At 45.7% G+C, this 17,107-nt stretch overlaps 1 protein-coding gene across 4 annotated transcripts in view; it reads left to right on the top strand.

Moving 5' to 3' along the window:
* Positions 1–16,436, top strand: part of LOC134948964 (synaptotagmin-like protein 4) — a 354,237-nt gene extending 337,801 nt beyond the window's left edge. For all 4 annotated transcript variants that reach the window (XM_063937274.1, XM_063937275.1, XM_063937277.1 and 1 more), the window contains 3 exons: positions 3,194–3,293; positions 13,473–13,678; positions 15,467–16,436. In XM_063937274.1, coding sequence (XP_063793344.1) covers positions 3,194–3,293; positions 13,473–13,678; positions 15,467–15,612 — 452 coding nt within the window. In that variant the 3' untranslated portion in view covers positions 15,613–16,436. The remainder of the gene's footprint in view (positions 1–3,193; positions 3,294–13,472; positions 13,679–15,466) is intronic.
* Positions 16,437–17,107: the final 671 nt, after the last annotated feature.

The raw sequence follows: 17,107 nt of genomic DNA, 5'->3' as shown, positions 1-17,107 counted from the left end.
GGGATCTAATGAGGAGTGGGACAGACTATGAGTGGGAGTGATTTAATAAGGAGTCGAACGGATGTCGAGTGAGAGGAATCTAATGAGGAGTGGGACAGACTATGAGTGAGAGGGATCTAATGAGGAGTTGGATGGACAATGAGTGAGAGGGATCTAATGACGAGAGGGACAGAAAATGAGTGAGAGGAATATAGTGAGGAGTGGGAATAACGAGTGAGAGGGATCTAATGAAGAGTGGGACAGACTATGAGTGAGAGAGATCTAATGAGAAGTGGGGCAGACAATGAGTGAGAGGGATCTGATGAGTGTGACAATGAGTAGAAGAAATTTAATGAGGAAATGGATAGACGATAAGTGAGAGGATCTAATGGGGAGTGGGACAGACAATGAGTGGGAGAGGATTAATGAGGAATTGGATGGACGATGAGTGAGAGGGATTTAATGAGGGTGGAACAAACATTAAGTTGGAGGGATTTAATGAGGAAATGGATGGACGATAAGTGAGAGAGATCTAGTGAGTAGAATGGATTGTTAGTGGGAGGGATCTAATAAGCAGGGCCGAAACTAGGGGGGGGCTAGGGGGGCAGGCGACCTGGGCGCCAGATTGGAGGGGGCGCCGAGACCCCCTAACACCCGCCGCGGCACTTACTTTTAAACCCCCTTCTCCCGAGTGCCCAGCTCGGGGGGCGGGGTTTCGCGGAATGACGCGATTGCGTCGTGACGTCACGGCGCAAACGCGTCATTCCACGAAACCCCGCCGGAGGAGGGAGAAGGGGGAGCCCGGAGCCGCGCAGACGAGGAGGGAGAGGCGGCTGAAGAGCGGCGAGAACCGCTTCAAATGTAAGTCAGCCCCTCTCCCTTCCTCTCTCTCTCTCTCCCTCCACCACCTGCCGCAATGTGTAAAATGGGGACCTGTGCCTGCCGCTATGTGTAAAATGGGGACCTGTGCCTGCCGCTATGTGTAAAATGGGGACCTGTGCCTGCCGCTATGTGTAAAATGGGGACACTTGCCAGCGTACTGTGTAAAATGGGGACCTGTGCCTGCCGCTATGTGTAAAATGAAGACACTTGCCAGCGTACTGTGTAAAATGGGGACCTGTGCCTGCCGCAATGTGTAAAATGGGGACACTTGCCAGCGTACTGTGTAAAATGGGGACCTGTGCCTGCCGCTATGTGTAAAATGGGGACACTTGCCAGCGTACTGTGTAAAATGGGGACCTGTGCCTGCCGCAATGTGTAAAATGGGGACACTTGCCAGCGTACTGTGTAAAATGGGGACCTGTGCCTGCCGCAATGTGTAAAATGGGGACCTGTGCCTGCCGCAATGTGTAAAATGGGGACACTTGCCAGCGTACTGTGTAAAATGGGGACCTGTGCCTGCCGCTATGTGTAAAATGGGGACACTTGCCAGCGTACTGTGTAAAATGGGGACCTGTGCCTGCCGCTATGTGTAAAATGGGGACACTTGCCAGCGTACTGTGTAAAATGGGGACCTGTGCCTGCCGCTATGTGTAAAATGGGGACACTTGCCAGCGTACTGTGTAAAATGGGGACCTGTGCCTGCCGCTATGTGTAAAATGGGGACACTTGCCAGCGTACTGTGTAAAATGGGGACCTGTGCCTGCCGCAATGTGTAAAATGGGGACACTTGCCAGCGTACTGTGTAAAATGGGGACCTGTGCCTGCCGCAATGTGTAAAATGGGGACACTTGCCAGCGTACTGTGTAAAATGGGGACCTGTGCCTGCCGCTATGTGTAAAATGGGGACACTTGCCAGCGTACTGTGTAAAATGGGGACCTGTGCCTGCCGCAATGTGTAAAATGGGGACACTTGCCAGCGTACTGTGTAAAATGGGGACCTGTGCCTGCCGCAATGTGTAAAATGGGGACCTGTGCCTGCCGCAATGTGTAAAATGGGGACACTTGCCAGCGTACTGTGTAAAATGGGGACCTGTGCCTGCCGCTATGTGTAAAATGGGGACACTTGCCAGCGTACTGTGTAAAATGGGGACCTGTGCCTGCCGCAATGTGTAAAATGGGGACCTGTGCCTGCCGCAATGTGTAAAATGGGGACACTTGCCAGCGTACTGTGTAAAATGGGGACCTGTGCCTGCCGCTATGTGTAAAATGGGGACACTTGCCAGCGTACTGTGTAAAATGGGGACCTGTGCCTGCCGCAATGTGTAAAATGGGGACACTTTTTCCTGCCGCAATGTGTAAAATGGGGACACTTTTTCCTGCCGCAATGTGTAAAATGGGGACACCTGTCTGCCGCAATGTGTAAAATGGGGAATGGGGACACTTGCCTGTCGTACTGTGTAAAATGGGGGCACTTTTTCCTGGATATGAAATTTATGTTAGAAAAGGCAGTTTTTCAGGTAAAAAAAGTTCTGAAAGAGATATATATATATATATATATATATATATATATATATATATATATATATATAATATTTTTATTCATTTATTTTTTATTTTTTTTATTTTATTTTATTATTTTTATTTATTTATTGTACAATATATATATTTTTTTTTTTGCGGGGAGGGGGGGTGTCAAATGACTACCTTGCCCCGGGTGACAAAAATCCTAGTTTCGGCCCTGTAATAAGGATTGGGACATAAGAGTGGGAGGGATCTAATGAGGAGTGGGGCAGACAATGAGCGAGAGGGATTTAATGTGGAGTGGGATGGAACTGGTTACTGGTGACTCCCAGTCTCTGAAACAGATTAACAGTTGGGTGGCTTGTGAAGATGACAGACGATGTGCCTGGGAACAAGGCCCTGTGGAGAACTCTGGATATACAGGATCAATCTAATCAGAAAAAATATTGTCACTGTAACCCTATCCAGTGTCTTTCTGCAACCGATAATTACTTCAAACTTTAGGCACCATGCTGCCTGTTGTACGATTAGTGTACCTCCACCCAGAGACCCCATGCGCCAAATGTAATATAGTGAGAGTTTCAGAAAGTGAGAGATTTGGTAAGGCTTTTCAGTTTTTTTAAAGTGGCATTCATTTACACTGCAAAACCAGGTTGCTCTTACTGTGTAAATGATTGCCACTTTTTAAAAAAACCTGGAAAACCTTACCAAATCTCTCCCTTTCTGAAATTCTCACTCTATTACATTTGGCCCCATATGTCTGTTAAGAATGGCTTTTTTGTTGTCAAGAATGTAAAATCTTGTGTTTCAGGTCCAAAACAACCAAGCTCTGGCGAGGTCCATATTTGGGTAAAGGACACTAAAGACTTACCACAGCTTCGTCCTTCTGGGGTAGACTCATTTGTTAAATGGTGAGTCATTTCCTTTCTTTCTTTAACCTCATTTTTATTGAGGACATTTTGACATACAACATAAAAGTAAAATAAATAAATAAATAAATATTACTAAACATACCACAACCAGTGTCGCTGAGAGGGGGAAAGCGGGCACTCTTTACCCGGGCCTGGGGGGATCCCAGGTCCTTCTGCCCCCTACGTTTCCCGTTGTAGATAGCGGCACTTGGAGCGGGGAGAGAATGAACTGACTGCTGCTGCAGCAGCCTCTCTTCTGGGAAGAGAGGCAGCTGCAGAAGCAGTGTCCTCTCTTTCCCTGCGTGATGTGCGGGGTGGGGGGGTGGAGACCGATCGCACCATATCCCTTACCCCTTCAGCCGCAGTCCCCGCTGCCCATTGGTCCTCACTGGGCATCCCCCTGTGTGGCGTGCGTGCCCGCACAGAAACTATTCTTTCTCTTACGTCCTAGAGGATGCTGAGGTCCACATTAGTACCATGGGGTATAGACGGGTCCACTAGGAGCCACTGGTACTTTAAGAGTTGAGAGTGTGGGCTGGCTCCTCCCTCTATGCCCCTCCTACCAGACTAAGTTTAGAAAATGTGCCCGGGGGAGCCGGTCACAGCTAGGGGAGCTCCTAGAGCTTCTTTAGTTTTATTATTTTCTAAGAGTTAAGTTAGGCTCAGGGAGGCTGCTGGCAACAGCCTCCCTGCTTCGTGGGACTTAGGGGGGGAGTAGTGTCCGCCCTGAGGGGTTTTGAGCCACTAACTCCACTGACAGGACAGTAGCTCCTGAGGGTTATGATCATTAGCTGCCCCAGGCGACTGCTCACTCCCGCAGCATGCTGCCACCCCCTAACAGAGCCAGAAGATTCCGGTGGCGAGTGAGTCACCGGCCCTCTCAGCAAGCGGGGAGCCGGTGTGAAGATGGCGGCAACAGGGTGGGAGCGCAGTATTAACTGCGCTCCGGAGGCTCAGTGGTACATAGTGTGGCGCTGTGAGGGGCGCCCTGAGCCAGCACCGATACCCTTCACTGGTCAGCAAGCCTGTCAGGGACCTCGGTTACACTGCCAGCAGAAGTTCTCAGGTCAGTATAAAGAATGGAAGAGTGGGAAGCAGTGCCATGTTCAGGGGGCGGAGCTTCTCCTCAGAGCAGACCCAACAGCGTTCAGGGAGAGCTGTCCCTCCAAGCAACTCCAGCTATCCTGTGTGGTACCAGGGGGTTGTAGAAGGGGGGGAGGCTGTGTAAATACTGTTTAGTCTATTAAGGTATACAGTAAGCGCTAGGTAGTTGTATTGTATCTACCTCAGTAAGCGCTGAGTGTGGGTTGGCTCCAATCTCTGTGTCTCTCTGTGGCATACTTGGGGGGAACTGTGTCTGACATTTCCCTGTGTGTGTGTGTGGGTGTTTTTTGTCTCACATAGCCATGTCTAGGGACTCTGTGTCATATGCTGCAGAGGATGTTTCCTCTTGGGAGGAATCCATTCCATGTACACAGGAATGTAATGTTTTGTCTCAGATCCCAATTAATGAGCCTGAGTGGTTGTCCTCTATTAAGGGCATGATCTCTCAGATCTCTACCAGGGTAGCTCATACTGAGACTGGAACTCAGGTTTTAAAGAAGTCTATGGCAGTTTGGTCAGGTTCCTATTCCTGCAAAATCCCCTAGTATGTTCTCACAGAAACATGCACTTGCCCAGATTATGCAAGATGACACGGATACCGACTCTGATACAGCAGACGCTGATGGGGACGTGCTGAGGGGGGCGGCATCCCTTGCAAAGGGGTTGCAGCTCATGATTGAGGCCATTAGAGATGTGTTAAACATTAATGACAAGCCACCTGAGCAGGTTGAGGAGGCTTACTTCACTGACAATAAGAAAGCCTCGCTAACCTTCCCTGCGTCAAAAGAATTAAACGCTATATTTGAAAAATCTTGGGAAAATCCGGAGAAAAAATTCCAGATCCCGAAAAGGGTCCTGGTTGCTTTTTCCTTCCCTGAGGAGGATAGGAAAAAATGGGAAAACCCACCCGTAGTTGATGCATCTGTCTCCAGACTGTCTAAAAATTTGGTTTTACCTGTCCCTGGATCTACCGCGTTAAAAGAACCGGCTGATCGTAAGATTGACACTACGCTCAAATCCATATACACTGCTTCAGGAGTGACGTTAAGGCCCACTATTGCCTGTGCATGGATTTCTAAAGCCATAGTAAAGTGGTCAGGCACATTACTAGAAGATTTGGATACAATGGATAGAAGTGACATTGAATTGTTTCTACGTAACATACAGGATACTGCGGGGTTCATGGTGGAATCCATGAAGGACCTGGGTACGCTGACTGCACGGATATCTTCCATGTCGGTCTCAGCTCGCAGGGGACTCTGGCTACGCCAATGGTCTGCAGACGCGGAATCCAGGAGAAGTGTGGAGAACCTACCCTACACAGGTCAGGCTCTATTTGAGGAAACGTTGGATGCGTGGATTTCCACGGCAACCGCAGGTAAGCCACCTTTCCTTCCCTCTGCTACACCTTCTATGAAGAAACCATTTTCTTCAGCTGTGTCGCAGTCCTTTCGGACCGCTGAGGCGAAAAAGTCCAAGCCTTCTACCACTTTCTTTAGAGGTGGTCGTGCAAAATCCAAATAGCCTGCACCCGCAGGCTCACTGGACCAGAAACCTGCTTCTGGTTCCACAAAATCCTCAGCATGACGGTGGACCGCAAAGCCTGGAGGACAGGCTGGTGGGTGCGAGGCTCAGACATTTCAAATACGTCTGGGTGTCGTCCGGCCTGGATCCCTGGGTACAGGATATTGTGTCCCAGGGGTACAGACTGGAGTTTCAAAAACTCCCGCCTCACCGATTCTTCAAATCAGGCTTGCCAGCTTTGCTCATATCAGAATATAGGTAGTTCAGCGCTCACCTTTGTTTGTATTGGCTAAACCTAATTATATGAAAAACACACTTGTATGCAGGATTCTATTTTAAACAATAAATATACATGAACCAAATTAATTCACAATCTCCATATTTTATTGATAAAAAATATATAATGGGTTATCTTCAAAGAAAAATTAATATATATATACCGGTATATAACTTACAAACATAAAACATAAGTTATATACCGGTATATATATATTAATTTTTCTTTGAAGATGATATACGCCCTTCTCTTAAGTGGTGTCTTGTAGTACACTCACTTACAGTTCATAGCAGCCACCAGTTTGCCAGGTAGTGTGGTTGATTAGCGCAGTTCTTACACAACCATCCTTTGCCAGCTTTGCTGACAGACAGGACTAACCTACGGGAAGCCATCCTAAAATTGGAAAAGGTCACAGGTCATTGCCCCAGTTCCACCTCATATGCAAAACAAGGGTTATTATTCAAACCTTTTCGTGGTACCGAAACCAGATGGTTCAGTCAGACCAATTTTAAACTTGAAATCATTGAACCCTTACCTGAGGGTGTTCAAATTCAAAATGGAGTCTCTCAGAGCAGTGATTTCAGGTCTAGAGGAGGGAGAATTCCTGGTTTCCCGGGATATCAAGGATGCGTACCTCCACATTACAATTTGGCCGCCACACCAGGCTTATCTCAGATTTGCACTGTTAGACAGTCACTATCAATTTCAGGCACTGCCATTCGGCCTTTCCGCAGCACCGTGGGTGTTTACCAAGGTGATGGCCGAGATGATGGTTCTCCTCCGCAGACAGGGGGTGAACATAATCCCATATCTGGACGATCTGCTGATAAAGGCATCGTCCCGGGAGACGTTGCAGTCCATTGTTCTTACGACTCATCTGCTTAAGGAATACGGTTGGATCCTGAACCTTCCAAAGTCACATTTGGAACCGACAAGGAGATTGTCTTTTCTGGGGATGATCCTCGACACGGAAGTGCAGAGGGTGCTTCTGCCGGTGGAGAAAGCGTTGCTGATTCAAACAATGCTCCGGGATGTCCTGAAGCCAACCCGAGTATCGAGTCATCAGTGCATTCGCCTTCTGGGGAAGATGGTTGCCTCCTACGAGGCTCTATAGTACAGAAGGTTTCATGCTCGGCCCTTCCAACTGGATCTCCTAGACATATGGTTGGGTTCTCACCTACACATGCACCAGAGAATACGTCTATCGGCGAAAGCCAGGATTTCACTCCTCTGGTGCCTGCAAATGCCTCACCTTCTAGAAGGCCGCAGGTTCGGGATTCGGGACTGGGTCTTTCTTACCACGGATGCATGTCTCCGGGGCTGGGGCGCAGTCACTCGGGGAAACCTTCCAAGGAAGGTGGTCAAGCCTTGAATCCAGTCTTCAGATAAACGTTCTGGAATTAAGAGCCGTCTACAACGGGCTTCTCCAAGCGGCTCATCTTCTGCGAGATCGAGCCATTCAAGTGCAGTCGGACAATGTAACGACGGTGGCCTACATATACCGACAGGGCGGAACGAAGAGCAGAGCTGCAATGCCAGAGGTAACAAGAATCATCCTCTGGGCAGAAAAGCACATGGTGGCGCTGTCTGCAATCTTCATTCCGGGAGTAGACGACTGGGAAGCGGACTTCCTCAGCAGACACGATCTCCATCCAGGAGAGTGGGGACTCCATCCGAAGGTGTTCATGGAGGTAACAGATCTTTGGCGTGTACCTCAAATAGACATTATGGCCTCTCGTCTCCACAAGAAGCTTCAGAGGTATTGTTCCAGGTCGAGGGACCAACAAGCCGTGGCGGTGGATGCCCTAGTGACTCCGTGTGTGTTCCAGTCGGTGTACGTGTTTCCTCTACTTCCACTCATTCCAAGAGTTCTAAAACTCATAAGGAGAACAAGAGTTCAGGCAATCCTCATTGCCCCAGACTGGCCAAGGAGGGCTTGGTATGCGGATCTTCTGGATCTACTGCTGGAAGAGCCTCTTCGGGAGGACCTGCTGCAGCAGGGGCCGTTCGCTTATCAAGACTTACCGCGGCTACGTTTGACGGCATGGAAGTTGAACGCCAGATATTAGCTCAGAAGGGCATTCCGAACAATGTTATTACTACCCTGATACAGGCTAGGAAAGGAGTAACGTCTGAACATTACCATCGTATTTGGAAAAAATATGTATCTTGGTGCGATTCCAAGAAGTTTCCTATGGTGGAGTTTCAACTGGGACGGTTTCTCCTCTTCCTGCAAACAGGTGTAGATATGGGCCTGAGGTTGGGATCCGTAAAGGTCCAAATTTCGGCCCTATCCATTTTCTTCCAGAAACAATTGTCTTCCCTCCCGGAGGTTGACTTTCTTGAAAGGGGTTCTGCACATCCAGCCTTCCTTTGTGCCGCCTACGGCACCCTGGGATCTTAACGTGGTGTTACAGTTCCTCCAATCCGATTGGTTCGAAACTCTACCAAAGGTTGAGGTCAAGTTTCTCACGTGGAAGGCTGTCACTTTGTTGGCCTTAGCTTCTGCTAGATGTGTATCGGAGTTGGGGGCTTTGTCTTGTAAGAGCCCCTACTTGATCTTCCATGAAGATAGAGCTGAGCTACGGACACGTCAGCAGTTCCTTCCGAAGGTTGTGTCAGCATTTCATATCAACCAACCTATTGTGGTACCAATTACTTCTGGCTCCTCAATTTCATCAAAGTCCTTGGATGTTGTAAGGGCTCTGAAAATCTATGTGAAGAGGACTGCTCGTCACAGAAAATCGGACTCTCTGTTTGTCCTGTATGATCCCAAGAAACTTGGGTGTCCTGCTTCTAAGCAGACGATCTCTCGCTGGATCAGGTTCACTATCCAGCATGCGTATTCTACGGCAGGCTTGCCGTGTCCTACGTCTGTTAAGGCGCACTCTACTCGTAAGGTGAGTTCTTCCTGGGCGGCTTCCCGGGGTGTCTTGGCTTTACAGCTTTGCAGAGCGGCTACTTGATCTGGGTCGAACACGTTTGCAAAGTTCTACAAGTTCGATATTTTGGCCTATGAGGACCTGAAGTTTGGTCAATCAGTTCTGCAGGAGCTTTCGAGCTCTCCCTCCTGTTCTGGGAGCTTTGGTACATCCCCATGGTACTAATGTGGACCCTCTAGGACGTAAGAGAAAATATGATTTTAATTACCTACCGGTAAATCCTTTTCTCGTAGTCCGTAGAGCAGTGTTTTTCAACCACTGTGCCGTGACACACTAGTGCGCCCTGAGCAGTCTCCAGGTGTGCCACCGTAGAAGCACAGCCAAGCCCGTCAGTGTTTTGCTGCTACTGAGGCCTTGGAACAATCAATACTGGTGAGTTCAGTGGTTGCAGAGCCAGTTCTAATTTTGGGCCTGGGCAGTGTTGGGCTCTTCTGGCTTTCTCAGATGTGGCTCAGGCGTTTCCTATGGAGAAGCTGCGACATGACATCCTAGGACACGCAACTGCACCATGCATCACCATTATATTTGAGTGTACCTTGGCAATATTTAAATCTTGTTCAGTGTGCCGCGAGTTGTAAAAGGTTGAAAATCTCTGCCGTAGAGGATGCTGGCCGCCCGCCCGCCCGCCCGCCCAGCGCTTTGTGATCCTGCCGTGGTTACTTAGCTCAGTACTGCTTGGTTCTTGGTTAAGTACTGTTTTGTTACTTGGTTAAGTAATATTGTTCAGCCGTTGCTGATTTTTCAAGCTGGTTAGCTTGGTTTGCCTTGTATGTGTGAGCTGGTGCGAATCTCGCCACTATCTGTGCAATATCCTTCTCTCGAAGTTGTTCGTCTCCTCAGGCACAATTTCTAGACTGAGTCTGGTAGGAGGGGCATAGAGGGAGGAGCAAGCCCACACTCTCAAACTCTTAAAGTGCCAGTGGCTCCTAGTGGACCCGTCTATACCCCATGGTACTAATGTGGACCCCAGCATCCTCTACGGACTACGTGAAAAGGATTTCCCGGTAGGTAATTAAAATCCTATTTTTTTAACATTTCCTAAGGAGAGGGATGGCCACACCTCCCTGCATTGGCCACACCCCTTCTGAGTACCTGGGCCCAGCACAGCCGTTGGCGCCCATGGGCACAACTGTCATGTTTAAGCTCTTTCAACAATGAGTTAATATAGATAGATAGTTACAGGGCCTGCAACAACCATATACATATACAGTTTAGAAACAACTAAATAACATGAATAAAAAAGATCTACATCCGATATAATCATAATGGGGTGTCTGAGTTGCCTTAGAGCATATACATTGGGCCATTAGCAATTAGAGTCAGGGAGGTGCACGGTCCTCTCAAAAGTACCAGGGGGTCCATACTGCCTTACAATTTAGTTTGTTTGTAATGTAAGTAAGTAGGATAATACTTTCCGTGCACACTATATACCAATTAGAGTTTTTGAGGACAGAAATAGAGGGAAGATGATTCTGTTGCTTTAATTTTTTGTCTGTTCAAGCCTTAGCAGAAGTTGAAATTTTTCAGTTTGATTTTTCAACTCTTGCGGAGCATCAAAGCGCACAAATGTCCAGGGTTTTTTAGGTATAATTTGAACTGCTAAAGAGTCGATAAGTGGACAAGTTCATCAAATATATAAAATAGTTAATCAAATATGGTAGGACTTGCATTGACGGTTTTTACGTATGGGCTGCAGGTAGCTCACTGTCATTGAAGTCAGAAGCAGTCAGTAGCTTCACTGTGACTGGCAGTGACTTCCTGTTGGTAGTCCTACGTGCCAGTAACAGACAAACAGGGCTGTCTCATTGGGAGATGTTTCCGCCCTCCGGGACTGCCAGATTAGGCTGCAATTAGCAGAGAGCTGGCTTCCTGTAGGAAGCCAGAATCCTGCCTCTTCAGCCTTAGCCGGCGTCTATGGACTGTAGTCAATGCAGTCCATAGAAGCCGTGGTTTTGCGCATGTGCAGTACTGTCGCCGCCACTGCACATGCGTGTCCTGTCATCTGTGAACTGTATGTAGTACAGGTGCCGGGACCCAGACGTCGGCGGGGCCAAGGCGGCAGAGACCAGCAGCATTGCCAGTGGCAGCCCTCTTCATCCACCAAGGTAGGAGCCACCCCTATGACCACAGTTCCACCATCAGTTCGGGTTAGAGGTCAGGTACATTTTAGATGTTTAACACCAGCTATAATAGAGTTTATATGCTGTTTCTTTTATCCTAGTAAAAATCGAGCCGGTAGCAACTCCTAACTGTCATTCTTCACACCAAACCTGTGACATGGAAGCTAGGAGCTGATTTGCTGGTACTTTATCTCCGTTCACTTTATCTCCATCCAAGGCTTAGTAAATAGACCCCTAAGTCCCTTAAGGTATGGATTAAAATGCTGCACTTGATAGTCCCAGTAGAAATTTTAGGCAATTTGAGTTAATAAATCTGGTTTCGATATCCACCCAGGCAGTAGTGTTGAACAGAGAAAATGTTGCTAGGGGTTGGGGCTGTGATACCGGTGGTTAGCATGCCATGAGTAGGAATAGTCCCTTTTAGTCGGCATTCCGACTGTCAGGATTTTCAGGGTTCGGGATGCAGGCGGAGGTATTGTGACTGGCAGTTTCCTGACTGACGGTCACGTAACTACATCCCGTTGCTGGTACTTGACACACGTTGGAAGCCAGATAATATAACATCCAGAAAGCCTCTGCCACCTACTTCTGGGTTCCTTAAGGACAGACATAAATATTCTAGGGGGTTTTCCATTCCAAATAAATTGAATAATGGCCGATTGTAGGGGTGAGATTTACTAAAGCTTCTAAAACAAGTGGAGGTGTTGCCCACAGCAACCTGTCAGCTCCTGTCTATTATTTTCTAGAATGCAGTATATTAATGATAGCTAAATTCTGATTAGTTGGTTTGCGCAACACCCTCCACTTTTCGTTTTCAGTAGCTTTAGTAAGTCTATCCCTAAGTCTTTAACATTATTGCAGTTTTACAGTTATCCTCCCCAGCTATGAAATACAGGTTGAGTATCCCTTATCCAAAATGCTTGGGACCAGAGGTATTTTGGATATCGGATTTTTCCGTATTTTGGAATAATTGCATACCATAATGAGATATCATGGCAATGGGACCTAAATTTAAGCACAGAATGCATTTATGTTTTATATGCACCTTATACACACAGCCTGAAGGTAATTTTAGCCAATATTTTTTATAACTTTGTGCATTAAACAAAGTGTGTCTACATTCACACAATTCATTTATGTTTCATATACACCTTATATACACAGTCTGAAGGTCATTTAATACAATATTTTTAATAACTGTGTGTATTAAACAAAGTTTGTGTACATTGAGCCATCAGAAAACAAAAGTTTCACTATCTCACTCTCGCTCAAAAAAGTCCATATTTCGGAATATTCCGTATTTTGGATATTTGGATATGGGATACTCAACCTGTAATATATTTCCTCATGTTACAAGGTCAGATTTTATTTTGGGGATATTAAGCCAATATATGATATTTTTTTTTTTTTGCCATTTGAGCTTAACATTAGTTTGGATGCTCTCCTTGATATGTGACTAGGCATGTAGCAGCTTGTCTTCATACATACAGTATGACTTCTCCAAATTATAAGGCAATTAAAGAAAACATTGATGACGACTAACCGATTCATAACCCATTTGTTTGAACTGGAATCATAATCTGAACATTTCCAACACCCTGTGTGTACTTTCTTGCCCTTTACAAGCATTTCTTGCAGTACAAAGTAATTAGTAGAAATTATTGTTATACAAATGTACATAGGCAAATGAAGATTGCTTTCCATGACATAATGTTAAATTATTGTTTTCTTACAAGGTTGTAACATTATTATTATTTCACATTATGATTTACTTGTTGATTGAGTTACTGCAGTTATCATTTTTGCCAAATTCACATGCCTCCATAGAGCTAACGAAAATGTGTTGTTTTTTTCTCTATTTTGTATAATCAAAATTTTTACTTTATTTTATATTCAACATAATTGCGATTTTCCTGCCTGAGCTGTATTTCCATATTCCATGCCTATGGCCTTCTCAGAAATGTGTGAATTTATTTATGATGAAGTCCCTAATTTGGCCTATATTTAGTTTGAAAATTCAAATTCTTTTTTATGTTTTAGAAAAAAAAGAATTGAACATTTTTATCTGAGTAAATGTTTGGTTTTATCTGAATATATTATGTAGATTATAAATGTTGAGCATTCAGAGGGTTAAATAAACTGTAATAGGTTCATTTTGTCCACTATAGTTGTTTATTTGTTAAAAAACTAAAAATCTAACATTCATCTCTAGCTATGTGTTACCTGACACCAGCAAGAAGAGCTACCAGAAGACACGTGTCATTAAGAAGGATTCAAACCCAGTGTTCAATCACACCATTGTCTATGATGGCTTCCACACAGAAGACCTGAAAGATGCATGTGTTGAGTTAACAGTTTGGGATCATGAAAAACTCAGCAATCATTTCCTTGGGGGAATCAGGCTCGGCCTTGGTACAGGTAGGTTTTTACCTGATGTTGCGCTATTAAAACATGGTAGTCATTGCCACAGGGCACTACAGCATCTATGTGGACAGTGCCGTTTCTTGCGGTGGGCGAGCCGTGCAACCGCACGGGGCGCCCGCCGCGGCACTTCTTGAGGCACTTCTTGAGGACTTTGAATCTCCCCTCTCCTCCCGAGTGCCCAGCTCGGGGGGCGGGGTTTTGCGGAATGACGCGATTGCGTCGTTACGTCACGACGCAATCGCGTCATTCCGCGAAACCCCGCCCCCCGAGCTGGGCACTCGGGAGAAGGGGGAGCCAAGCCAGCCGGCCGCGGCGCCGTGCAGACGAGGGAAAGGCGGCTGAAGAGCGGAAGAACCGCTTCAAATGTAAGTCAGCCCCTCTCCCTCTCTCTCTCTCCCTCCACCACCACCACCTGCCGGAATGTGTAAAATGGGGACACAGTCTGCCAGAATGTGTAAAATAGGGACACTTGCCTGCCGGAATGTGTAAAATGGGGACACTTACGTGCCGGAATGTGTAAAATGGGGACACTTGCCTGCCGTAATGTGTAAAATGGGGGCACGTGCCTGCCGTACTGTGTAAAATGGGGGCACGTGCCTGCTGCAATGTGTAAAATGGGGACTCTTGCCTGCCGTACTGTGTAAAATGGGGACGCAGTCTGCCGGAATGTGTAAAATGGGGACTCTTGCCTGCCTTAATGTGTAAAATAGGGACACCTGTCTGCCGGAATGTGTAAAATGGGGACACTTGCCTGCCAGAATGTGTAAAATGGGGACACTTGCCTGCCGGAATGTGTAAAATAGGGACACTTGCCTGCCGGAATGTGTAAAATGGGGAAACTTTCCTGCCGTAATGTGTAAAATGGGGGCACGTGCCTGCCGTAATGTGTAAAATGGGGGCACGTGCCTGCCGTACTGTGTAAAATGGGGGCACGTGCCTGCCGCAATGTGTAAAATGGGGACACTTTCCTGCCGCAATGTGTAAAATGGGGGCACGTGCCTGCTGCAATGTGTAAAATGGGGACACTTTCCTGCCATACTGTGTAAAATGGGGGCACGTGCCTGCCGAAATGTGTAAAATGGGAACACTTTCCTGCCGCAATGTGTAAAATGGGGGCACGTGCCTGCCACAATGTGTAAAATGGGGACACTTGCCTGTTGTACTGTGTAAAATGGGGACACTTTCCTGCCGCAATGTGTAAAATGGGGACACTTGCCTACCGTGCTGTGTAAAATGGGGACACTTGCCTGCGTGCTGTGTAAAATGGGGACACTTGCCTGCCGTGCTGTGTAAAATGGGGTCGCGTGCCTGCCGTAATGTGTAAAATGAGGACTTTTTTTTTTTTTATCCTGTGGTGGCCGTGATGATATCAGATGAGGCCACGCCCATCTTAACAAAGCCACGCCCATTTTAACGAGGTCACACCCCCTTGCCGGGAGCGCGCTCACCTTCGGCGCGCGCATGCTTTTACTCTATATCTATGGGGGGGGGGCGCTTTTTTTTTTTTATGTGAATGGGCGGGGGGGGGGTTGCATTTTTAAATCTCGCACTGGGAGCCAAATTGGCTAGAAACGGCCCTGTATGTGGACAATAGTTCTGGAGATCTTACACTGCTCAGTTGGCTCAGGTTCACCCACTTCTAGATTCTTCATGAAAGGAGGGCTACGTAGTGTATGTTAAATGAACACTCACATTAGGTATTAGTATAATTCCACTTCAACCAAACCTAAATGTCACTCATATGATGCGGTGGTTTAACTAGTGTTTATCTTCCATGTTAAGGTTACAGTTACGGGATTGCTGTGGATTGGATGGACTCTACACAGGAAGAAGTAGCCTTTTGGCAAGAAATGGTGATGACTCCAAGTGAATGGATTGAAGGATCACTTCCCCTAAGATCCTTGGCAGGGAGAAGGAAATTTAAATAAGCTTGTTCATCCAGAATCAATATGACTGTATCTTAAAATATACAACAGTATATTTTTTCAATGGGAAGGGTACTGTTTTTTTCCCTGTTTTATTTTTAAACCTACTTTATTAGTTGAGTGTAGACTGTATAAAAAGAAGACACTGGAAATTTGTGTTTCTTTGGTACACGTCTATTGGTTTTCTCATTTGCTGGACAGTCTGTCTTGTGTGGAAGGGGTTCTTATTTTAAATAATGACCTGCACACAGGTTGTTACTTGATGCTAAAGCACTTTATTTAAAATGTACATCAAAAACATCCATGAATCTCTCTTGGCTGTAATAATCTAGAAGAACATCTATTTTATTGATATTCTCAAGAAGAAAAAGGATATAAGCCGTTATTTTCTGTTACATATTGTGTCTGGATGACCTCCTAAAAAAAAACTAAAAAAACATTTTTATAACATTCATGTTACTAAAGTCATGATGTATTGGTAGAAAATTATGTGGATGAAGACGGCAAAGGATTGCACTCTCGGATAAAACAATATAGTAAAACCATAAGGCCTGCTTATCAGTCTTAATGACAAATAATACATTGAGAGCCAAATAGATTTTACAAATGTTCTAATCACTGCCTTTGATTTACAGGAAGAGAAGGGAACAGGTGTGGGTACCTTTAATAGAATACATGGTACATTATTTTATGTTCTGTTGTTTCAAGATATATATATTTTTACCTCTGAAAAATACAATCTACAATTCTAGAGTGATTCAGTGTTGCGCTAAACATTGTGAAATAGGGCAACAAAATAAAATAATTGTACTTGCGTGTTTTTTTTACATTATGTTCGTCTTGGTTTTGTATAATTTATTAAGTGAGAAAAAGGATGAGGCATTCACTACATGAGCATTAGATACAGCAGGCTGTGTGCTTTTAGTAAGGCAGGGTGATAAAGATATTAAACAATGCAGCCTTTAAGACATCTTTAACTTGTTCTTATGTTACGGAACACAGTGTTGCTTTGTGTCCTACACATGTGCTAGAAGTTTAAATTCCACATTTCTTAGAAATTTTCTGTAATAAATGAAGTGCCGAAGATAGCCAAAAATAAAATTTCTCTTGAACCGTTTAATGCATAGCAAGAGTTCAGTGAATGTAGGTCAGTGGTTTCCAAACTTTATTGAATCATGGCACCCTAGAATATCAGCATTTTTTCAGGGCACTCCTAGTCCAAAAGTTTCTTATTGATAAATTTAAAAAATGATATTTGATTACGTAAATTGTGCTTAATTGTCACCCTTAGGTTCAGTTATGTGGTGGTAGACATAGTTGTTGTTCTAGTTGCCCAATAATTTATAATTGGCAGCCAGTAGCACTGGTTTTGCCTATCACTTTGACAATAAATAATTTATTTTGGTTCTGGACCACCAACCTGAGGCAGCCCCTGCAAGTGTCTCGTGGCACCCCAGAGTGCCGAGGCACACAGTTTGGGAACCACTGATGTAGGTAA

The sequence above is a fragment of the Pseudophryne corroboree genome, chromosome 8 (genome assembly GCF_028390025.1).
Source record: "Pseudophryne corroboree isolate aPseCor3 chromosome 8, aPseCor3.hap2, whole genome shotgun sequence".
Lineage (NCBI taxonomy): Eukaryota > Metazoa > Chordata > Amphibia > Anura > Myobatrachidae > Pseudophryne > Pseudophryne corroboree.
Note: the sequence above shows the minus strand (reverse complement) of the source record. Positions and strands in the feature narration are given on the sequence as shown.